Genomic DNA, 18,867 nt, shown 5'->3' with positions numbered 1-18,867 from the left:
CGCATACACACATGCACACACACACACATACACTCATTAATGCAGGAATAATATAATTTCCTCAGTCAAAATAACCTTGTCTTTTCGCTGTGGATGAAAGTGGCCAGTCTTTTGGAGCTGTGAGTCAGCTGCTACTGCACCACCACCTATAATACAATATAATATACAGTAGTATGGCATTGTTATGTACTGGTGGCTTCTCGCCTTGTAGCCAGTATGTAATACTACATACTGTGATGCAGTGCTATATCCATCCATCCATTTTCCAACCCGCTGAATCCGAACACAGGGTCACGGGGGTCTGCTGGAGCCAATCCCAGCCAACACAGGGCACAAGGCAGGGAACCAATCCAGGGCAGGGTGCCAACCCACCGCAGGACACACACAAACACACCCACACACCAAGCACACACTAGGGCCAATTTAGAATCGCCAATCCACCTAACCTACATGTCTTTGTAATGTGGGAGGAAACCGGAGTGTCCGGAGGAAACCCACGCAGACACGGGGAGAACATGCAAACTCCATGCAGGGAGGACCCGGGAATCGAACCCAGGTCCCCAGATCTCCCAACTGCGAGGCAGCAGCGCTACCCACTGCGCCACCGTGCCGCCTGCAGTGCTATATAATATAATATAATATAATATAATATAATATAATATAATATAATATAATATAATATAATATCCCAGTGACTCAGAACTAGGTGATTCTGCTTAAAATTGATAAATAGATGGATTGATGGGGGGTAAAATATTAAAGGGCAGGGTTAGTGCAGTGTCACACTGATCAGTGATGCTGTCTCACATTTACAATGAACCAGGCTCAATTTTCACCTTAGTAATTGCATTTTTCTTTTCTATGTCAGTGTGATGTTTTTCTGGATATTCTTGTTTTCTACAACATCCTAAATATATATGTGCTAGACAAACAAGTAATGCTAAATTGGCTCAGGATATGTGTATGGGTGTACCTTATTACATGTCTGACACCCTTGTTTAAGGCAAATTAGAACATTGAAGAGACAATTGGTTGCATTTCTTTTGCATTTCTCTTTGCAACACAGGCAAGTGAAGTGACTTGCTCGTGGTCACGCAATGTCAGTAGTAGAATCTGAACCCAAAACCTCAGGGTTTGAAGTCGAAAGCATTAATCACTGCATCACCTTACCAATACGTATAAATATATAAATAAGTCTGGTCATGGATTGACATCCTGCCCCAAGTGGTTTGGTGTCTACTTTGTAATGCTGTTTGGGTAAGCACCAGTTTTCTGTGAACTTGTAGTTAAAAAGTACATTACGGCCATAAATGGATGCCATCTCTCAAAGCCTGGGTCAGATGAAGGCTAGATGTTTTCCTTATTATTCCTGTTGTTTGCTTTTGTTTTTATAACCTGCCATGGTGCTCACGTATCCTAAGTGATGAATACATTAGAAATAGCTAGGTTAGGCCCAAAGAGCTTTAACTCATACAAAGAGCTCTGCAGTGTACTGTTGTTCATAGACCTGTTGAGTTGCAGGGAAACAGGCTCCAATAGGGGGAGTTTTGACTGGCTATTCCCCATCAAAGGACAGGCCTGTCCCCAAAGTGTTTCTGTAGGGATTCTTGGTTGGAAGTATTATGGGCTTAGGGCTTAGAAGAGATTCTCAGTCAGAAGAAAAGTGAACTTGGAGTCAGAAGACAAGTTGGACAATGGTTCAGCTGGTTAAAGGAAGAGGGGCCAGAATTATGGAGAAGAAGATACAAAAAGTGAATACAAGAGTGTTTTTTGTTCGTACAGTGATGAGTTAAATGTATAGGGCATTTTACCTGGAAGACAGGAGACTAAGACCTGTCAGTAATGTTAATATGGAGGCAGTAGATTTATTATTTTCTTTTGGTCATTTTATATTTTGAGGTCTCCCATTATATATGACTTTTTAACATTATATTAATAAATTCTCTTTTATTATATTTTTTATTCTTCTTGGGATTATTTAGTTTCATAAACTGTTCATGAGCGCCTTCCTGCTTTGATGTCAATGTATTTTATGTGACTTCACATAAAATTCATTAAAGTTCTATGTTGCCACACAATAAAATATCCATCCATCCATCCATCCATCCATTGTCGAACCCGCTATATCCTAACTACAGGGTCACGGGGGTCTGCTGGAGCCAATCCCAGACAACACAGGGCGCAAGGCAGGAACAAATCCCAGGCAAGGCACCAGCCCACCACAGGGCACACGCACGTGACAATTTAGGATCGCCAATGCACCTAACCTGCATGTCTTTAGACTGTGGGAGGAAACCCGAGCACCCGGAGGAAACCCATGCAGACAAGGGGAGAACATGCAAACTCCACGCAGGGAGGACCCGGGAAGCAAACCCAGGTCTCCTTTCTGCGAGGCAGCAGCCACCGTGCTGCCTACAATAAAATATGGATAATACAAATATTAAATCAACAAGAAAGTGTTAATCTGAGAAGAACGCAAGGTGTTTGAAATAGTTTTCTGTATAAAATGCCTAAAGCGTTCTCTTAATATTTAACTGTAATTCAATCTATGACAACAGAAAAAAGAGAAGAATTAAATATAATTACTGTTCATAGCTATGACTGACACGGCTTAACTGTGCTGGTTTTATATGTTAATGCACAGCTTTTGTATGTCATTCAGCGGTCATCCTCCCTGTTGAGTGTGTATGTTCTTTTTATGTCTGTGTGTGAGATAGTGCAAATATAATACAATATACTTTTAAGTGCACCCAAGACAGAAATACAAGTTAAATTAAATAAGCATTGACAAATAAGTGGTAAACCAACCAATTAGATAACAGTTTTAATTGCTTTATATTGTAATAAAGTTTAAACTGCGGTGGGATGGAATGGTAGTGCTTTGCGGCTTCATGGCTCTATAGTTCTGGGTTTGAATCCTGGGTCAGTCACCATCAGTGTGGAGTTTGCATGTTCTCTTCAATTTTTTCCAGATACTCTGGTTTTAATCTCCTATATCCCTAACATATGATTGTTCAGTTAAGTGGCAACTGTAACTCAGCTGTGTGTATTTTGTGATACAGCAACATTCCACTTAGGGTTGTTTTCCACTTTGCATTTGATATTACCAGGCTCCTGTAACCCTAAACTGAATAAGCATGTTAGAAAATTGGAAAGGAAGTAAATAAGATAAATGAACCAAACACATAAAGTACATTGAATTAATGCTTATGTTTCTAGAATGCATAATGGTAATTTTAGCATCAATGACTTTTCAAAAAATTTTAAAGGAACAGTAATATTATGGTGGGCATGGATCACTAATTGACTGTTCTGCTGTGGCTTGAGTGGTTTTTTTACTATAACAAAATTTACACTCACTGAACAAATTATTAGGGACATCTATATACCAGTTTATCCATGCAGTTGTCTAATCACCAGTCCATCATTTGACAGCAGAGCAATACAAACAATCATGCAGATGCAGGTTAGGTGCTAGTGAACGTCCATATCAAACACAAGAATGGGAAAAAATACAATCTCAGTTATCAACCACGGCATTGCAGCTGGTGTCAGACAGGCTGGTTTGAGTATTTTCATAACTGCTGCTGATCTCATGAGATTTTCATACACAACAATCTCTAGAGTTTACTCAAAATGGTGGGAGAAACAAAAAACATCCAGTGAGTATCATTTCTGCAGACATAAATGCTTTGTTGTTGAGCAAGGTCAGGGGAGAATGGCCAGACCGGTTTAAGTTCATGGGAAGACTACAGTAACTCAGATATCCACTCTGTACAGCTACTGTGCATTGAATACATTAAACCTTGAGACAGATGTGCTACAAAAGAAAGAAACCACATTGTGCTCCACTCTCATCAGCCAAGAACAGAGCCGAGGCTTGAATAGGCACAAGTTCACCCAAACTGGACATTTGAAGACTGGAAAAATGTAGCCTGGTGTGATGAATCTTAATTTCAACTTATACACACTGTCACACATGTGTGCCTGGGGGATGATTTACGGGCTCAAACAATGTTATGTCACAGCCAGACCAGAGGTTGGCGCTGTCATCTGATGCTTTCTCCTCTTGCCCCTCTGCAGACCAGCCAAAGAACCTGCTCATCAATGACCTCATTTCTGGTCCCTGAAATCATTTCTGGTCTCCAGAACACTCCTACAGATGACATCAGTTCCAGTTTTGGCCTCCTCTGAACCCTCCTCTTCCTGCTGCCACCATATTTATATCTCAGAGCCATCTATGTTAGTTAGTTCTGTTTTGGACTCCTGTCTGCTTTCCTTTTTCAACAGTTTTTCAAGTATATGGAGTGGCCATCCCCGAACCTTTTTGAAACTCTACTGTCCTTATTACAATGCAGAAGGTTGGGATATAATTTAGCACCAACAGCATTAATCTATAATATGTCAGTAGTCTGGCTGTGGTGGTGTAATGTTTCCTTGGCACATTTTGGGCTTGTTAAAAACCTATTTGAGTATTGTTACTGACCATGCAAATGCATTCATAACAGCAATTTAACCACGTTCTAATGGCTACTTTGTGACATCCAGGTCAGCTCCACTCTCCACTCTCCCTTCTTGCTTCTGGGAGCCTCTTTAAACCTCTATAGTCATGAATCGAAATGAGCCAGGCAAATGAGGACATACACATTCAGCAAGTGGTCGGTGCATAAGTGCCAAGAGCTTTTATTACTAATCCTCAAACGAACAAAGTGTCCAATAGCTCAGTGTTACATCCATTAAACAGTTAATAAATAAATAATCCAATAAAACAGTGCAACTGATGGAGTTTAAAACAATAAAATAAATGAATATCCATTAAAAATGAGGTTAAAATCATGAGGCAGGAAACATTTATAAAAACTGAACCCAGTGCATCCTTTCTAAAATCCGATGTCTCCTCTGCTCACACCACACAGGATCATGCAGCAGAGGAGATGTCCAATAGACAGGCACAGCCAATTTTTCCTTTCAGGCTCGGGTTACTGCTGTCACTTCGGGCTTACAGCAATGTGCCACGCCTAACCTCAACCTCTCCTCACTCCCTCATTTCCCAATGTCACTACTCATTCTTATGCGGGAGACCCCTATGAGCATCAGGCCACTCCAGCTACCCCAAAACAAAATTCTCAGTTGGAGTGGCCCTCATCAGACCCTTTGAGCATCGGCTCTATGCTCCTCCTAGGGGCTCTCCTGGCAGCTACCTGCCTCTTCTCCTCTGAACCCTGGCATCTCCCAATCCTATCTTCGTTCTCCCAACCTTAACTCCCGTGTCTCTTTTCTTTGACAATAAGTTCAGTGTTATTCAGTGGCCTTCCCAGTCACTGGATCTAAATCCAACAGAGCTCCTTCAGGGTTAGAACAGAAGATTCCCTGCAGGAATGTGCAGCTGCCAAATGTACAGAAAATACAAGATGCAATCATGTCAGCACTGACCAGAACCTCAAAGGAATGCTTCTAACATCTTTTGGAATCCATGCTACGTAGGTACCCAATTTGGAATCCATGCTACGTAGGTACCCAATCTATGTATGTAAAATACAAAGCTGAGCGACTCACTCACTCATTGATGCGCTCATGAACAAAAACTCTATTTCCCGTTTAGCCAAAAAAAAATGTTATTTGCCAAGATGGTACATTTAGGAGAGTAGGTATCCACTAACAAAAGTCATTTTGACATATCAAAATTTGGGGGTAAAAAAACCCACAATAGAAAAACTAAATACCCCAAAATCTCAAAAAATATGATTTGATTGAAATTTGTTAACATTGTAGAAAAAACAAAATTAGCCAACAAGGGTGTTTGTTGATATTTGTCATAAATAATGCTCTAGCAAGAGGAATATTCCAATGCCCCACATGCCTCATATCACAACAGCACTGATAGCAATCTCACAGGGAAATGGGCTATACCAGTTAATGCAAATAAAAGCTGTCTGCAGAAGCGAAGTGAAAGGAGCAAATGTGGCATTTCACAAGTGACTGCCAGGTGCTGTAACTGCTGAGCATATTCAGTTTCACACAACTGATTCAGTAAGAATGGTATTTAATATATATTTACCTTCCCACCCTCTTGCTCTTCTCTGCAGCCTTATGCAACTGCCGAAGTGGGGACTACAATTCTCATCAGCCAGCCATTCACAATGTTTTAAAATGAGTATCGACAAATACTACATGTTAATAAAGGGAGTAACAGCTGGATTTTTTTTCCTCAAGTACTTAGCAATTTTATTGTTTCCTTGGATTACAGCATTTATCTTCGAGCAGTATTTCTTAACCTTTGTGGCCTTGCAACCCAGGTTTACCCTTTTAAGTTCCTTGACAACCCACAGACAGCATTTGAAAAGGAATATGTTTCCCCCGTTCATGAATCAAGCATGATTAGAAAAGCAGAGGGAGTGGGTTCTCTTTGGTGAAACAAGCACACAAGCTCTGTTAAAAACAGAAAAATATCACACAGTGTTGTTGATCACTTCGGCAGACCGGGGGTGTCACGTGTGACAATAAATCTAAGATAAATTGATTACACTACTTTTTTGTTTTATCAGTGCATAGCCTCACATTTTTAAAAAATTCAGCACTGTTGTCCTCTTGCATATCACCATTATGTTCATAATACTAATCGACAATCTGCTTATAGAGCTTTTTAAAATTAAAAAAACAAAACGGAAATTAAACAAAAATAAAAGCAAATTAAATGATGGAGCTAAGCCACAACTGAACAGACAGAAGTGTAATTTTTTTCTATAGCTGATGGAGACCCTGTCTTTTAGAATGTAATAAGAAGAGAATAGGACGGTGCTTTTAAGTTAGTAAAAGTATTTAGTAACTTATTTTTATTGGTAAAGATTTATTCAAACACACTGTATTCTGAGGCAGGACTAATTTTAGGCTTTGATGCTAAAGGACTGTTGAGATCAACTTTAAATCACTTTTGTAACATTACTGAATACTGCTTTAAAACTGAGTTTGGCTGGCATCTCTTTCACACTAACACCTCCAAGGACTGCATGTAGCATGTTGAACAGTAAGCAGTAAGTGATCTAATTATATTAGCCAATGGTAAAAAATACAAATATTTTATAGAGAAAAGCACTTAGTTACGGAGTACTTCTGATACATCTGATTAACCAATGGAACTATAACTGAGGCCCAATGACTAAAAACATTTCCCGAGTGAAGTCAGGTGACAGAGCTAGTATTAACATATTGCTCCTAATTATTTGCTCAGTGAGTCTATACATACAGTATTTTATTTAATGACTTCTTTTTAACTGGGTGCAGTATTTATTAGTGCTACAGCCTAACAGCTTCAGAGTCTGTGGTCTCAGTCCCAACCTAGTTATTGCCTATGTGGAATGCGCATGTTCTCTCCATGTCCTGGGGAGGTTCTGCATTACTCTGGTTTTCCTACTACATCTCAAAGATGTACTGTATATTAAATTACGTAGTGATTATCTTTTTTTTTTTTTGCATTTTATTGATTTTATTAAAATCAAATAACATTTCATACGAACAAGTCAGGTTTTACAAAACTAGGTTAAAACAAATCAACCCCCACCCCAAAGAGAGCTGGGCAAGCAGAGTAAAACTTTAAACTAATAAAAATAATTAAAGAGGTAAATTGATAAATTAATAAAAATAAATAAAATAAAAAAGAGGGGAGGGAATCTGTTTCCTCAATTAAAAAGCTTATTCTAAAATGTTATTGATTAGATCCTGCCAGGTTTTGAAAAAGTTTTGTACAGATCCTCTAAGTGAGACATTGATATTTTCCAATTTCAAATAGTATATAACATCAGTTACCCACTGACTTAAAATAGTAGAGTTAGGATTCTTCCAGTTGAGCAAGATACATCTACGTGCCAATAGTGTTTGTCCTTCTCCACTTTAAACCCATCTGGTAGTACACCAAACACAGCTGTTAGTGGATTAGGAGAGATTGTGACACCAAGGCTGTCTGATAGAAATTTAGAGATTTTGCTCCAGAATGATTCGGTGCACACCCAAAACATGTGGCCCAATAAGGGTGGAACTTGATTACAACGTTCACAGATTGGATCTTGCCCTGGAAACATTTTAAATGAAACAGATTTGCTTGATATATAATTTTAAGTTGACTACAGTAATTGTATTCTTTGCACATATGGAGCTCTAAATTACCTAGTGTTTCTCAAATGGTCCTGTTTGCATTAGTGTGTCCTGTCCAGTGTTGTCCCCTACATAGCTATCCATACGTACTCTAGCTCTCTGTGACTTTAAACTGGATAAGATGTACCTGATAGTAAATTAACAATTCCAAATAGGTTCTCTGTGACGGTGATTTTGTGATGTCATTTAATTTCCTTCATTTTTATGATCTCTTTTTATTGAGACTAAAGGAGTGGTCAGTAGAAACTAGAGGGGATGCCAAAGGCAACCAACAAAATGAACCATATTGGCCAACTTACAGACTACTGTAGTTTCCATAGGCTGTCTTTTGTTTAAAAACATCATACAACAGAGCCGTGATGTGTTTTGCCTGTAATAAAACATATTATTATTTACTTTTTATATGTTTTAAAACTGATATTCAGTTTGTAAAATGGCACTACTATCAATTAACCATCATATTATTTTATATTTTTAAATTTATATTTTATTTGCATTTAAGCATTTTGTAATCCAAATTGGCTCACTTATAAAATACTATGTCATATTTATATTTGTTTACCTAATATCGGTTATAAACTGTTAGCTTTCTTCAGCATAAACTGCTGGTTTTCTTTAGCATCATTTATTAAATTATGGGTTGGCAGATTTACCACTTCACAGGGCTGCAAAAATGCTACAGCTGGTGCTGGAGCCGGTGTCAATTTTCCGTTAAATGCTGATTTTGGTTCCATGGCCACTTGTAACTTTCCTAACCCATAGCAATGCCCAAGAAAAGAAAACATGATAAAGATAGAAGACTGTTATTAAGACATACACAAGGCCAAATATGCCATTGTAGTTGACAGAAAAATACTCGTGTGTCTTGTTTGTAAAGAAAATGTGGAGAGAGTTGTTTTTTGATATATTAAGGCTTGCATCCGGTTGGTAAAGGGTTATTTTAGGCCCTCAACAAGACCCTGCTCAAAACCTAAAAAAGCATGTTTTCTATTATACTTTTCTAATTCTTATTTTATAGAAGGAAACACCTCTTGCCAATGCTGTTTTCTGGGCTGCAAGAAAAGGAAACTTGGCTGTCCTTCAGCTGCTATTGAACAGCGGACGAGTTGATGTGGACTGCAAAGATAATGTAAGAGCCACATATTCAGCGAGTCCTTTTATGTCTGTATTTAAGCAATGAAATACAATCATTTTTTTAAAATCACCTAAACAGGAGCTGGGGCCAAGAAGGAACCAATGTTCATAGTGAAAGGAAAAAAACAGAGCTTAGATTGTGTTATATGCTGGTAAATCTGGGGAAAACAGAATATACTGCATATATATTTAAAGACATATTTTAAATAAATGTATTCAAACTTCATCATCTAGCAGGATTCTCTATTACATTGACCAAATAAAAATTATTTTTATTAAAAGCATATTAATATAATATAAGATCACAGAAAAGTTGACAGTTTTTGATAAAACTATTAGTGCTGACTCATGGACCAGTTACTTATTATGCATGCATCATCCACTTGGCAGGCCATCTGCGTCAAGAAAGTTCCAGTTTGCTGAACTGCAACTGTACTTAAATATTACAAAGACCATGAAGTAAGGTGTTCAGGAGCCGGTGATCACCTTCTATTTATGAACCATTTAGAGCGAGCGATTAGTGAGCAGAATAAATCTGCCCAAGTCAAAGATGCAGACTGCATTAAGACTGCACTTTACTTTAAGAATTTATTATGCTGGCTCTTAGGGAGTTGCTTGCACCTTTCAAGCTTCTTTTATCAGTGCATGCACTAAAACCACAGATTTCAATCCTGCACATGAGAGCATAATGTTCATGACAGGCAGATTCACTGCAGGACAGGGAATTAAGGAATTTGTTTGTCGAATACAAATCAACATTTTTTATTAAATCAGAGATTTAAAAAAAAACACTAAACAGTACAATGTTTTCTATACTTTTAAAAATCATATTAAATATTATGCTTATAGTGTGGTTTTAATATTGGTGGGCTCTGATAGATAGATAGATAGATAGATAGATAGATAGATAGATAGATAGATAGATAGATAGATAGATAGATAGATAGATAGATAGATAGATAGATAGATAGATAGATAGATAGATAGAGTAGATATGCACTTATCTATCTCTCTTTAGTGGTAACAAACTATTGTTTTCACTAATTTTGTCATGGGTTTGCCACGCTGAGACAGAGGCTACCACTGATACCTCAATGCTCAAGGCTTTTGTTCACTTCCTACAGTATGCATGTTTTCCTTTTGCCTGTCTGACTTTTTTTTCTTTGTGTTTTGGTTTTTCATATACGTCCCAAAGATTTCAATATTAAGTCAATTGGTGTCTATATATTGGCCCACTATGAATGTGTCCACCAATAGAATGAAACTTTTTTTTAATTTTTGACTTGCCTTGCACCTAAGATGTACAATTAACCATATCTGAAAATCAATGCATGGATGGGGATCTATTACCCTACCGTAGCAGAAATGGTCACTCAGCAAGAACTGACCTTGGATCTGTTTCTGTACATGACTACCAGGCCAATTTAGTGTTATGCATCCAGGCATCCATTTACATCCAATTACAGAACCTACTCATTCAGTTCTACAAGGTAGAAACAACGCATTCCTCCCATAATTATAGTTATCACTAACCTGCGGGTCTTTGGGATTTCAGAGGAAGACCAGAGTACCTCAAAAACAACCCACACAAACAGAGGGGGAACATGCAAAATTCACAGGATGTGTTGAGACTGGTTGTTGAACCCAGTCTTCTGAGGTTTTGATTTCAGTTAACTTACTTTTGAACTATTGAAAGAAACTAAAGAACCGTTAGGGAAATACACACATATTTGGGGAGAGCATGTAAATTCTATATAAACAGAGAAGTATTGTGATACAATATTCTATACTGGATAGATAGATAGATAGATAGATAGATAGATAGATAGATAGATAGATAGATAGATAGATAGATAGATAGATAGATAGATAGATAGATAGATAGATAGATAGATAGATAGATAGATAGATAGATAGATAGATAGATAGATAGATAGATAGATAGATAGATAGACACTTTATTAATCCCAAGGGGAAATTCACATACTCCAGCAGCACCTTACTGATACAAAAAACAATATTAAATTAAAGATTGATAATAATGCAGGTAAAAAAACAGACAATATCTTTGTATAATGTTAATGTTTACCCCCCCCCCCCGGATGAAATTGAAGAGTCACATAGTTTGGAGGAGGAACAATCTTCTCAGTCTTTCAGTGGAGCAGGACAGTGACAGCAGTCTGTCGCTGAAGCTGCTCTTCTGTCTGGAGATGACACTGTTTAGTGGATACAGTGGATTTTCCATAATTGATAGGAGCCTGCTGAACGCTCGTCGCTCTGCCACAGATGTCAAACTGTCCAGCTCCATGCCAACAATAGAGCCTGCCTTCCTCACCAGTTTGTCCAGGCGTGAGGCGTCTTTCTTCTTAATGCTGCCTCCCCAGCACACCACCGTGTAGAAGAAGGCGCGCGCCACAACCGTCTGATAGAACATCTGCAGCATCTTATTGCAGATGTTGAAGGACGCCAGCCTTCTAAGGAAGTATAGTCGGCTCTGTCCTTTCTTACACAGAGCATCAGTATTGGCAGTCCAGTCTAATTTATCATCCAGCTGCACTCCCAGGTATTTATAGGTCTGCACCATCTGCACACAGTCACCTCTGATGATCACGGGGTCTGTGAGGGGTCTGGGCCTCCTAAAATCCACCACCAGCTCCTTGGTTTTGCTGGTGTTCAGGTGTAGGTGGTTTACATTTACATTTACATTTACATCATTTAGCAGACGCTCTTATCCAGAGCGACTTACAACAGTGTTTGTTAGTTTTTTCGCATACCCCTTGGGGTCAGAGCGCAGGGTCAGCCATTGTACAGTGCCCCCTGGAGCAATTACAGGTTAAGGGCCTTGCTCAAGGGCCCAGCAGAGTAGGATCTCTTTTGGCAGTGACAGGGATTCGAACCGGCAACCTTCAGGATACCAGCGCAGATCCTTAGCCTCAGAGCCACCACTCGCACCATTTAACAAACTCATTGATTAGGTCCCTATACTCCTCTTCCTATCCACTCCTGATGCAGCCCACGATAGCAGTGTCATCAGCGAACTTTTACACGTGGCAGGACTCTGAGTTGTATTGGAAGTCTGATGTATATAGGCTGAACAGGACCTGAGAAAGTACAGTCCCTTGTGGCGCTCCTGTGTTGCTGACCACAATATCAGACATGCAGTTCCCAAGATGCACATACTGAGGTCTGTCTTTAAGATAGTCCACGATCCATGTCACTAGGTATGAATCTACTCCCATCTCTGTCAGCTTGTCCCTAAGGAGCAGAGGTTGGATTGTGTTGAAGGCGCTAGAGAAGTCTAGAAACATAATTCTTACAGCACCACTGCCTCTGTCCAAGTGGGAGAGGGATCGATGTAGCATATAGATGATGGCATCCTCCGCTCCCACCTTCTCCTGATATGCAAACTGCAGAGGGTCGAGGGCGTGTTGAACCTATCCACCAATCCCTTTTTTCAAACCCGCTGTGTTGTCCATTTCAGGATTGTGATGAGCCCATCATTATCCTGGTAGTCACTAATCCTGGATGGGACACCCATCCTTTCAATTACACATCTGCACTAACTTATTCAACAAGGGATCTAACATGAATGTCTTTAAAATTTGTAAATACCACACAGGCAGAAGAAGAATATACTGTATAAACTCAAACCCAGTCGAATGGAGGAGTGAGTCTGCAGTGCTGATGATCTCAAATCCTTTTAATTGAAGAAAAATATAACTGTTCTGTTATGTTCTCTACATATATTAAAATTTATTCACACACACATATATACACTGTAAGCTGGCAAAGGTGGATGAGTTTAAATACTTGGAATCAGCAGTACAGTGTAACAGGGATTGTGGAAGAGAGGTGAAAAAGACAGTGCAGGCAGGGTGGAATGGGTGGAGAAGAGTGTCAGGAGTGATTTGTGACATACGGGTATCAGCAAGAGTGAAAGGGAAGGTCTACAGGACGGCAGTGAGACCAGCTATGTTATATGGGTTGGAGACGGTGGCACTGACCAGAAAGCAGGAGACTGAGCTGGAGGTAGCAGAGTTAAAGATGCTAAGATTTGCACTGGGTGTGACGAGGATGGACAGGATTAGAAATTACGACATTAGAGGGTAGGCTCAGGTTGTTCAGTCAGAGAGGCGAGATTACGTTGGTTTGGACATGTGCAGAGGAGAGATGCTGGGTATACTGGGAAAAGGATACTGTGTAGAGTTGTAGGCAAGTGGAAAACAGGAAGGCCTAAGAGAAGGTCTATGGATGTGGTGAGAGAGGACATGCAAGTGATGGGTGTAACAGAGCAAGATCAAGAGGACAGGAAGATATGGAAAAAGATGATCCACTGTGGTAACCCCCAACAGGAGCGGCTGAAAGAAGAAGAAGAAATATACAATACAAATCTAGTATTTAGCTTCTGTGTTACATTGCCTGCATCACTAAAGGAAACACAGATCATGCATGAAATTTGTACATTTAACAAATGAATCGTGGTGTAATACCCTGCTGTTGCCAAAGTCATTCCTACACATAAGTTAAAAAATGTTACTGAGAACATAAAGCTGAAAGACATCCAATATTGAAAACAATGAATCTGACTCCTTAGATAACAATTTGTTTAATTCTTGCTTGTATTTTTTACAGACTGGCACCACTGCGCTAATGGTTGCATCATATAGTGGACACACAGATTGTGTACGAGAGCTGATCTTGCAAGGAGCGGATATCAATCTGCAGAGAGAGGTAACAAGCATGAGCAGCACAGAGGCAGGAAGGACCACCCTTGAAAGCACGCAGTTGAGTGTTGCTTTGAATTGTATTTCTGAGCACTTGGTCACGTGGTGACTTCTGTGTCCATACAACCAGGATGTCTTCACATTTTACAATTTGAAAGCATATTATGTTTACTTTGAATTTTTTTACCATTGACCAAAATGAAAAACCCTACAATAGCAAAGTGAAAGCAAAATTGTCAAAACTTTTCTTACTGTAATTAGTTATCAACAGCTTACTTCTAGCCCTAAAACAACATTACTAAAGATTTTTTTTTCAAGGTAGAACCAACATTTAGTTTCTTTCTTTCGCAAATGCATACTGACATAATTCTAGTCTACCTTATGTTATATTATCTAATATTATATAATAGCAAATATACAGTATCACAATGATATTTTAATTGCTTAAATTAACATCAGTAAATTAGTTGTGAATGATTACTAAGTGTAGGCATCAGTGAGAGTTCATACACAGCAAATGAAATTACACAGGATAAGTTGAAACCTGAAACCATTTGATCCAGTTCAAAGATAAAACCTTACTCAACTTAAAATATAGAAGACTTGTAAAGCTTACTATCAACCAATCATATATGTATAGTGGCAATGTGATAATACTACTACTATTACAATTGTATGGCAGATCTATTCAGAGTGATTCAGACTTCAGACTCAGTTGTTATGCTGATATTTAATATCACCTTTCATGGCATGAACAATTTACAGCACAATTACATTTACATTTTAGGTGAAAGCATATTAAGTGACTTAAGGTCACAGAGGTCATCAGAGACAAGTGTTTAACATGAACGTTTGGTTTCCAGCCCTGCTAACTCCACATTGTGCTGCCCAGCTCACTTTCAATCTGAGTGGCTTTGTTCTGTGTATGCGCACTAACAGTGATCATCTTGAAAGGTGTCATATTAATAAATAAGCAGACTGATAAAAACATAAACTCTTATTATCTTTTCTGGATTTAAATTTTATGAAGTGGTTTCTGCAATAGACTGGCTGCTGTCTAGTGCTGGTTTCTGCCTTGCACTCAGTGCTGCTGATATAGATTCAGGCCCTCCGTGACCTTGAGCAGCATTAACGTGGTTTGAGAATGTTACAGTATGTTGATTTTTAGGATTTATGGGATTTATTGAATATATCATGTGTACCAAAATCATGATATCATGTGTATCAAATCTCAGCTTTTTCCAATATTTATATAGAACTAGTGTTTATTGATTTATTTTAAAGTCAGTATTTAAGCACACATTTTGCCCAATACAAGTTAATTATTATTCTCTTAGCAGGTACTATTAATTAATTAATGTATTACTTAAATGTTTTGTGTGGACTGACTTACATCATTATATCAATGGATGACACAGATGCTGACATTTTACACAGTACATTTTATATGAACGAATTGAACGTTCTTTATCCAACCATCTTTCCAATTACAAGCCTGCTATAATATTCTATATATTCTAAAAACTGAAACTCATCCTGAAATAAGTAAGCAAAAGTCAACATTCAAACATCACCAGGATACTAGCTACAGTAGACCAAACACACAGATGATGAAAGAGATTAACAGAAGTGCAACTTCATACCTTTGAACAGCAGTAGAAAGGGGGATGTTGGACTAGATCAAGGGTGCCCAACTCCAGTCCTGGAGGGCCGCAGTGGCTGCAGGTTTTCATTCTAACCCTTTTCCTAATTAGTGATCTGTTTTTGCTGCTAATTAACTTCTTTTGAATTAATTTTACTTGACTTGGTTTTTGAGAAATGTTTCCCTGAATTTCTTCATCGTTCCTCTGAATTGCTTCATTTCTTTCCTTAAATGGTACCCAAACAAAAGTGAAATGTGAAGTGAGTGAGCCAACAGAAGAGCAATTAAGTCATGGCCTCAAACTCCAACCAATTTCACTCCAACCAGTTCCTTAATGAGGCGCTGAGTCTTGTCTTTAATTAAACCCAGTCTTTAATTCCATGGCTTGTTGCTGCTCTAATTGTGCAATAGCAGACATTTCCGAAATTGTGGATTTTCTCTTTTCTAAGAGCAGATCAGCATTCCTGAGACCTTCACCTTTCTTTATTTTCAGCTATTGTATGATGGTCACAGTTTGCTGGTCCTGTTTTGGCTCATTTTGTATCTTATTATTGTTTGGCTGCTAATTAAGGAAAAAGAAACAATTGAGGGGTCTGAGTCTTCAAGAGCAAGTCAATTAAAATGAATTCAAAAGAAGTTAATTAGCAACAAAAACAGGTCACTAATTAAGAAAAGGATTAGAATGAAAACCTGCAGCCACTGCGGCCCAGCAGGACTGGAGTTGGGCACCCCTGGACTAGATGAATCAATATTTTCTTGTATTTAAATTGGCATTAGCCCGTAGGCTTGAATAATTATTAATCAGAATAAAAAATGGATGGATGACAGGAGGGTGGCACGGTGGCACAGTGGGTAGCGCTGCTGCCTCACAGTTGGGTGACCTGGGGACCTGGGTTCGCTTCCCGGGTCCTCCCTGTGTGGAGTTTGCATGTTCTCCCCGTGTCTGTGTGGGTTTCCTCCGGGTGCTCCGGTTTCCTCCCATAGTCCAAAGACATGCTGGTTAGGTGGATTGGTGATTCTAAATTGGGGTGTTTGTGTGTGTCCTGTGGTGGGTTGGCACCCTGCCCGGGATTGCCTTGTGCCCTGTGTTGGCTGGGATTGGCTCCAGCAGACCCCTGTGATGCCTGGATTCAGCAGGTTGGAAAATGGATGGATGAAAGGATGCAGTATGAGATGAAAAATTTTGTATGTTAACAATACGTGGCAAGTGTATATTGCAGATCAGGGGTGGACAACTCCTGGAGAGCCACAGTGGCTGCAGGATTTTGTTCCAGCCCAGTTGTTTAATTAGAAGCCAATCCTCACCAGTAACAGATTTTATTTAATTTCATAGCTTGTTAGTGTTTTAACTGTACAATGTCAGTTCATTCTTAACTCAGACTTTTTTTCTAATGATACATGTATCGTTCAAGTGATTTGAAGCCTAAAACAGATGAGTAATTTTCAGTTCTTCACTTTCTCTTCACTTTCCTTCTGAGTACTTAATTAAACCAAATAGTGAATATTGAAAACACATGGTTGGAAATGGAGACAAGCTAGATGGAGAACTGCTGGTTCCTTTGTCATTTGCATCTTATTGCTAAAAAGAAGCAGTTAAAAAAGTGAGTACAGCTGTTTAAGACTAAAATAAGTAATTAAGGGTTCAAAATCTTAACAAACTAGACAACTAAAATAAAGCAGAAAAATGTCACTTGAGAAATAATTACTTCATCAGCAACAAATTATTTCTCCTGAAGCAATTCGGTTGGAACAAAAACTTGATGCAGCTGTGGCCCTCAAGGACTGACATTGCTCAGCCCTGATTCAAAGGGTCTGAGTCTTAAATAACAAATAAATTAAATGAAGTTAATTAATAGCAAAAACTAGACACTAATTAAGAAAACAGAATGAAAACCTGAAGCCTCTATGGCTCTCCAGGATCAAAGTTGGCCACCAATGTTAAAGATAAATGGAAAATGAAGAATCTAAAATACAGGTCATGTCAGTAAAGCTTTATAAAACTTGTTCTAACCCTCAGTATTATATGTGAGAGGCTGATTGTGAAATATCTTGCTGAAGTGGTTGAACACATTTGTTGAACCCTGTGTTGAATATAACCAAATTATTATGGAAATGTGATACTTGTGGCGGCACGGTGGCGCTGCTGCCATGCAGTTAGGAGACCTGGGTTCGCTTCCCGGGTCCTCCCTGCGTGGAGTTGGCATGTTCTCCCTGTGTCTGTGTGGGTTTCCTCCCACAGTTTAAGACATGCAGGTTAGGTGGATTGGCGATTCTAAATTGGCCCTAGTGTGTGCTTGGTGTGTGGGTGTGTTTGTGTGTGTCCTGTGGTGGGTTGGCACCCTGCCTGGGATTGGTTCCTGCCTTGTACCCTGGGATTGGCTCCAGCAGACCCCTGTGTTTGAATTCAGCAGGTTGGAAAATGGATGGATACTTGTTGTTAGAATTCCTTTTATTATAAGAGTTAGCTATGCAATATGACACGTATACTCCTCCTTAGGGTATGTTGTGTATGGAGGGATCACACCTATCATCTAGCTACAGTGGTATGCAGCCAATAAGACATCTGATAGACTGAGGCAAGGGGGAAAACAACTTTCAAAAATGTGTTGAGATTATAGATAAAAGAACACATGGTTGCAGAGTGGTTAGCAAGCCTGCTTCACATCTCTAGAAGACTTGGTTCTCTCCATGTCAGTTTACTTTGGGTAATTCACTTTACTCTCAGGGTGGCACAGTGGTAGCGCTGCTGCATCGCAGTAAGGAGACCTGGGTTCGCTTCCTGGGTCCTCCCTGTGTGGAGTTTGCATGTTCTCCCCGTTTCTGCGTGGGTTTCCTCCCACAGTCCAAAGACATGCAGGCTAGGTGCATTGGTGATTCTAAATTGTCCCTGGTGTGTGTGTGCGTGTGCCCTGCGGTGGGCTGGCACCCTGTCCGGGGATTTGTTCCTGCCTTGTGCTCTGTGTTGGCTGGGATTGGCTCCAGCAGAGCCCCATGACCCTGTGTTCAGATTCAGCAGGTTGGAAAATGGATGGATGGATACTGACTGACTGACTTTACACTCAAATCGTGCACGTTAGATTGGTGGGTGATTCTAAATCTGACAGTTCAAATGTTTGTGCGTATGTAGGCCAGCAACGGCACAGCACCATATGTTGGACTAAACTGTGCCCAGTACTACTGGAATTGGTTCAGGATCCAACCGTATCACTGGACTAGGTG

General features: G+C 39.4%; 1 protein-coding gene across 2 annotated transcripts in view; it reads left to right on the top strand.

The window, feature by feature from the left end:
• Nucleotides 1-18,867, top strand: part of ankrd29 (ankyrin repeat domain 29) — a 48,850-nt gene that overhangs the window by 851 nt on the left and 29,132 nt on the right. For both annotated transcript variants that reach the window (XR_007935253.1, XM_028804459.2), the window contains exons 2-3: nucleotides 9,167-9,277; nucleotides 13,915-14,013. Coding sequence is in view for 1 of the 2 variants with exons in the window: in XM_028804459.2 (XP_028660292.1) it covers nucleotides 9,167-9,277; nucleotides 13,915-14,013 (210 nt within the window). In the remaining variant the exon portion in view is untranslated. The remainder of the gene's footprint in view (nucleotides 1-9,166; nucleotides 9,278-13,914; nucleotides 14,014-18,867) is intronic.

Source organism: Erpetoichthys calabaricus, chromosome 6, assembly GCF_900747795.2.
Source record: "Erpetoichthys calabaricus chromosome 6, fErpCal1.3, whole genome shotgun sequence".
Classification (NCBI taxonomy): Eukaryota; Metazoa; Chordata; class Cladistia; order Polypteriformes; family Polypteridae; genus Erpetoichthys; species Erpetoichthys calabaricus.
Note: the sequence above shows the minus strand (reverse complement) of the source record. Positions and strands in the feature narration are given on the sequence as shown.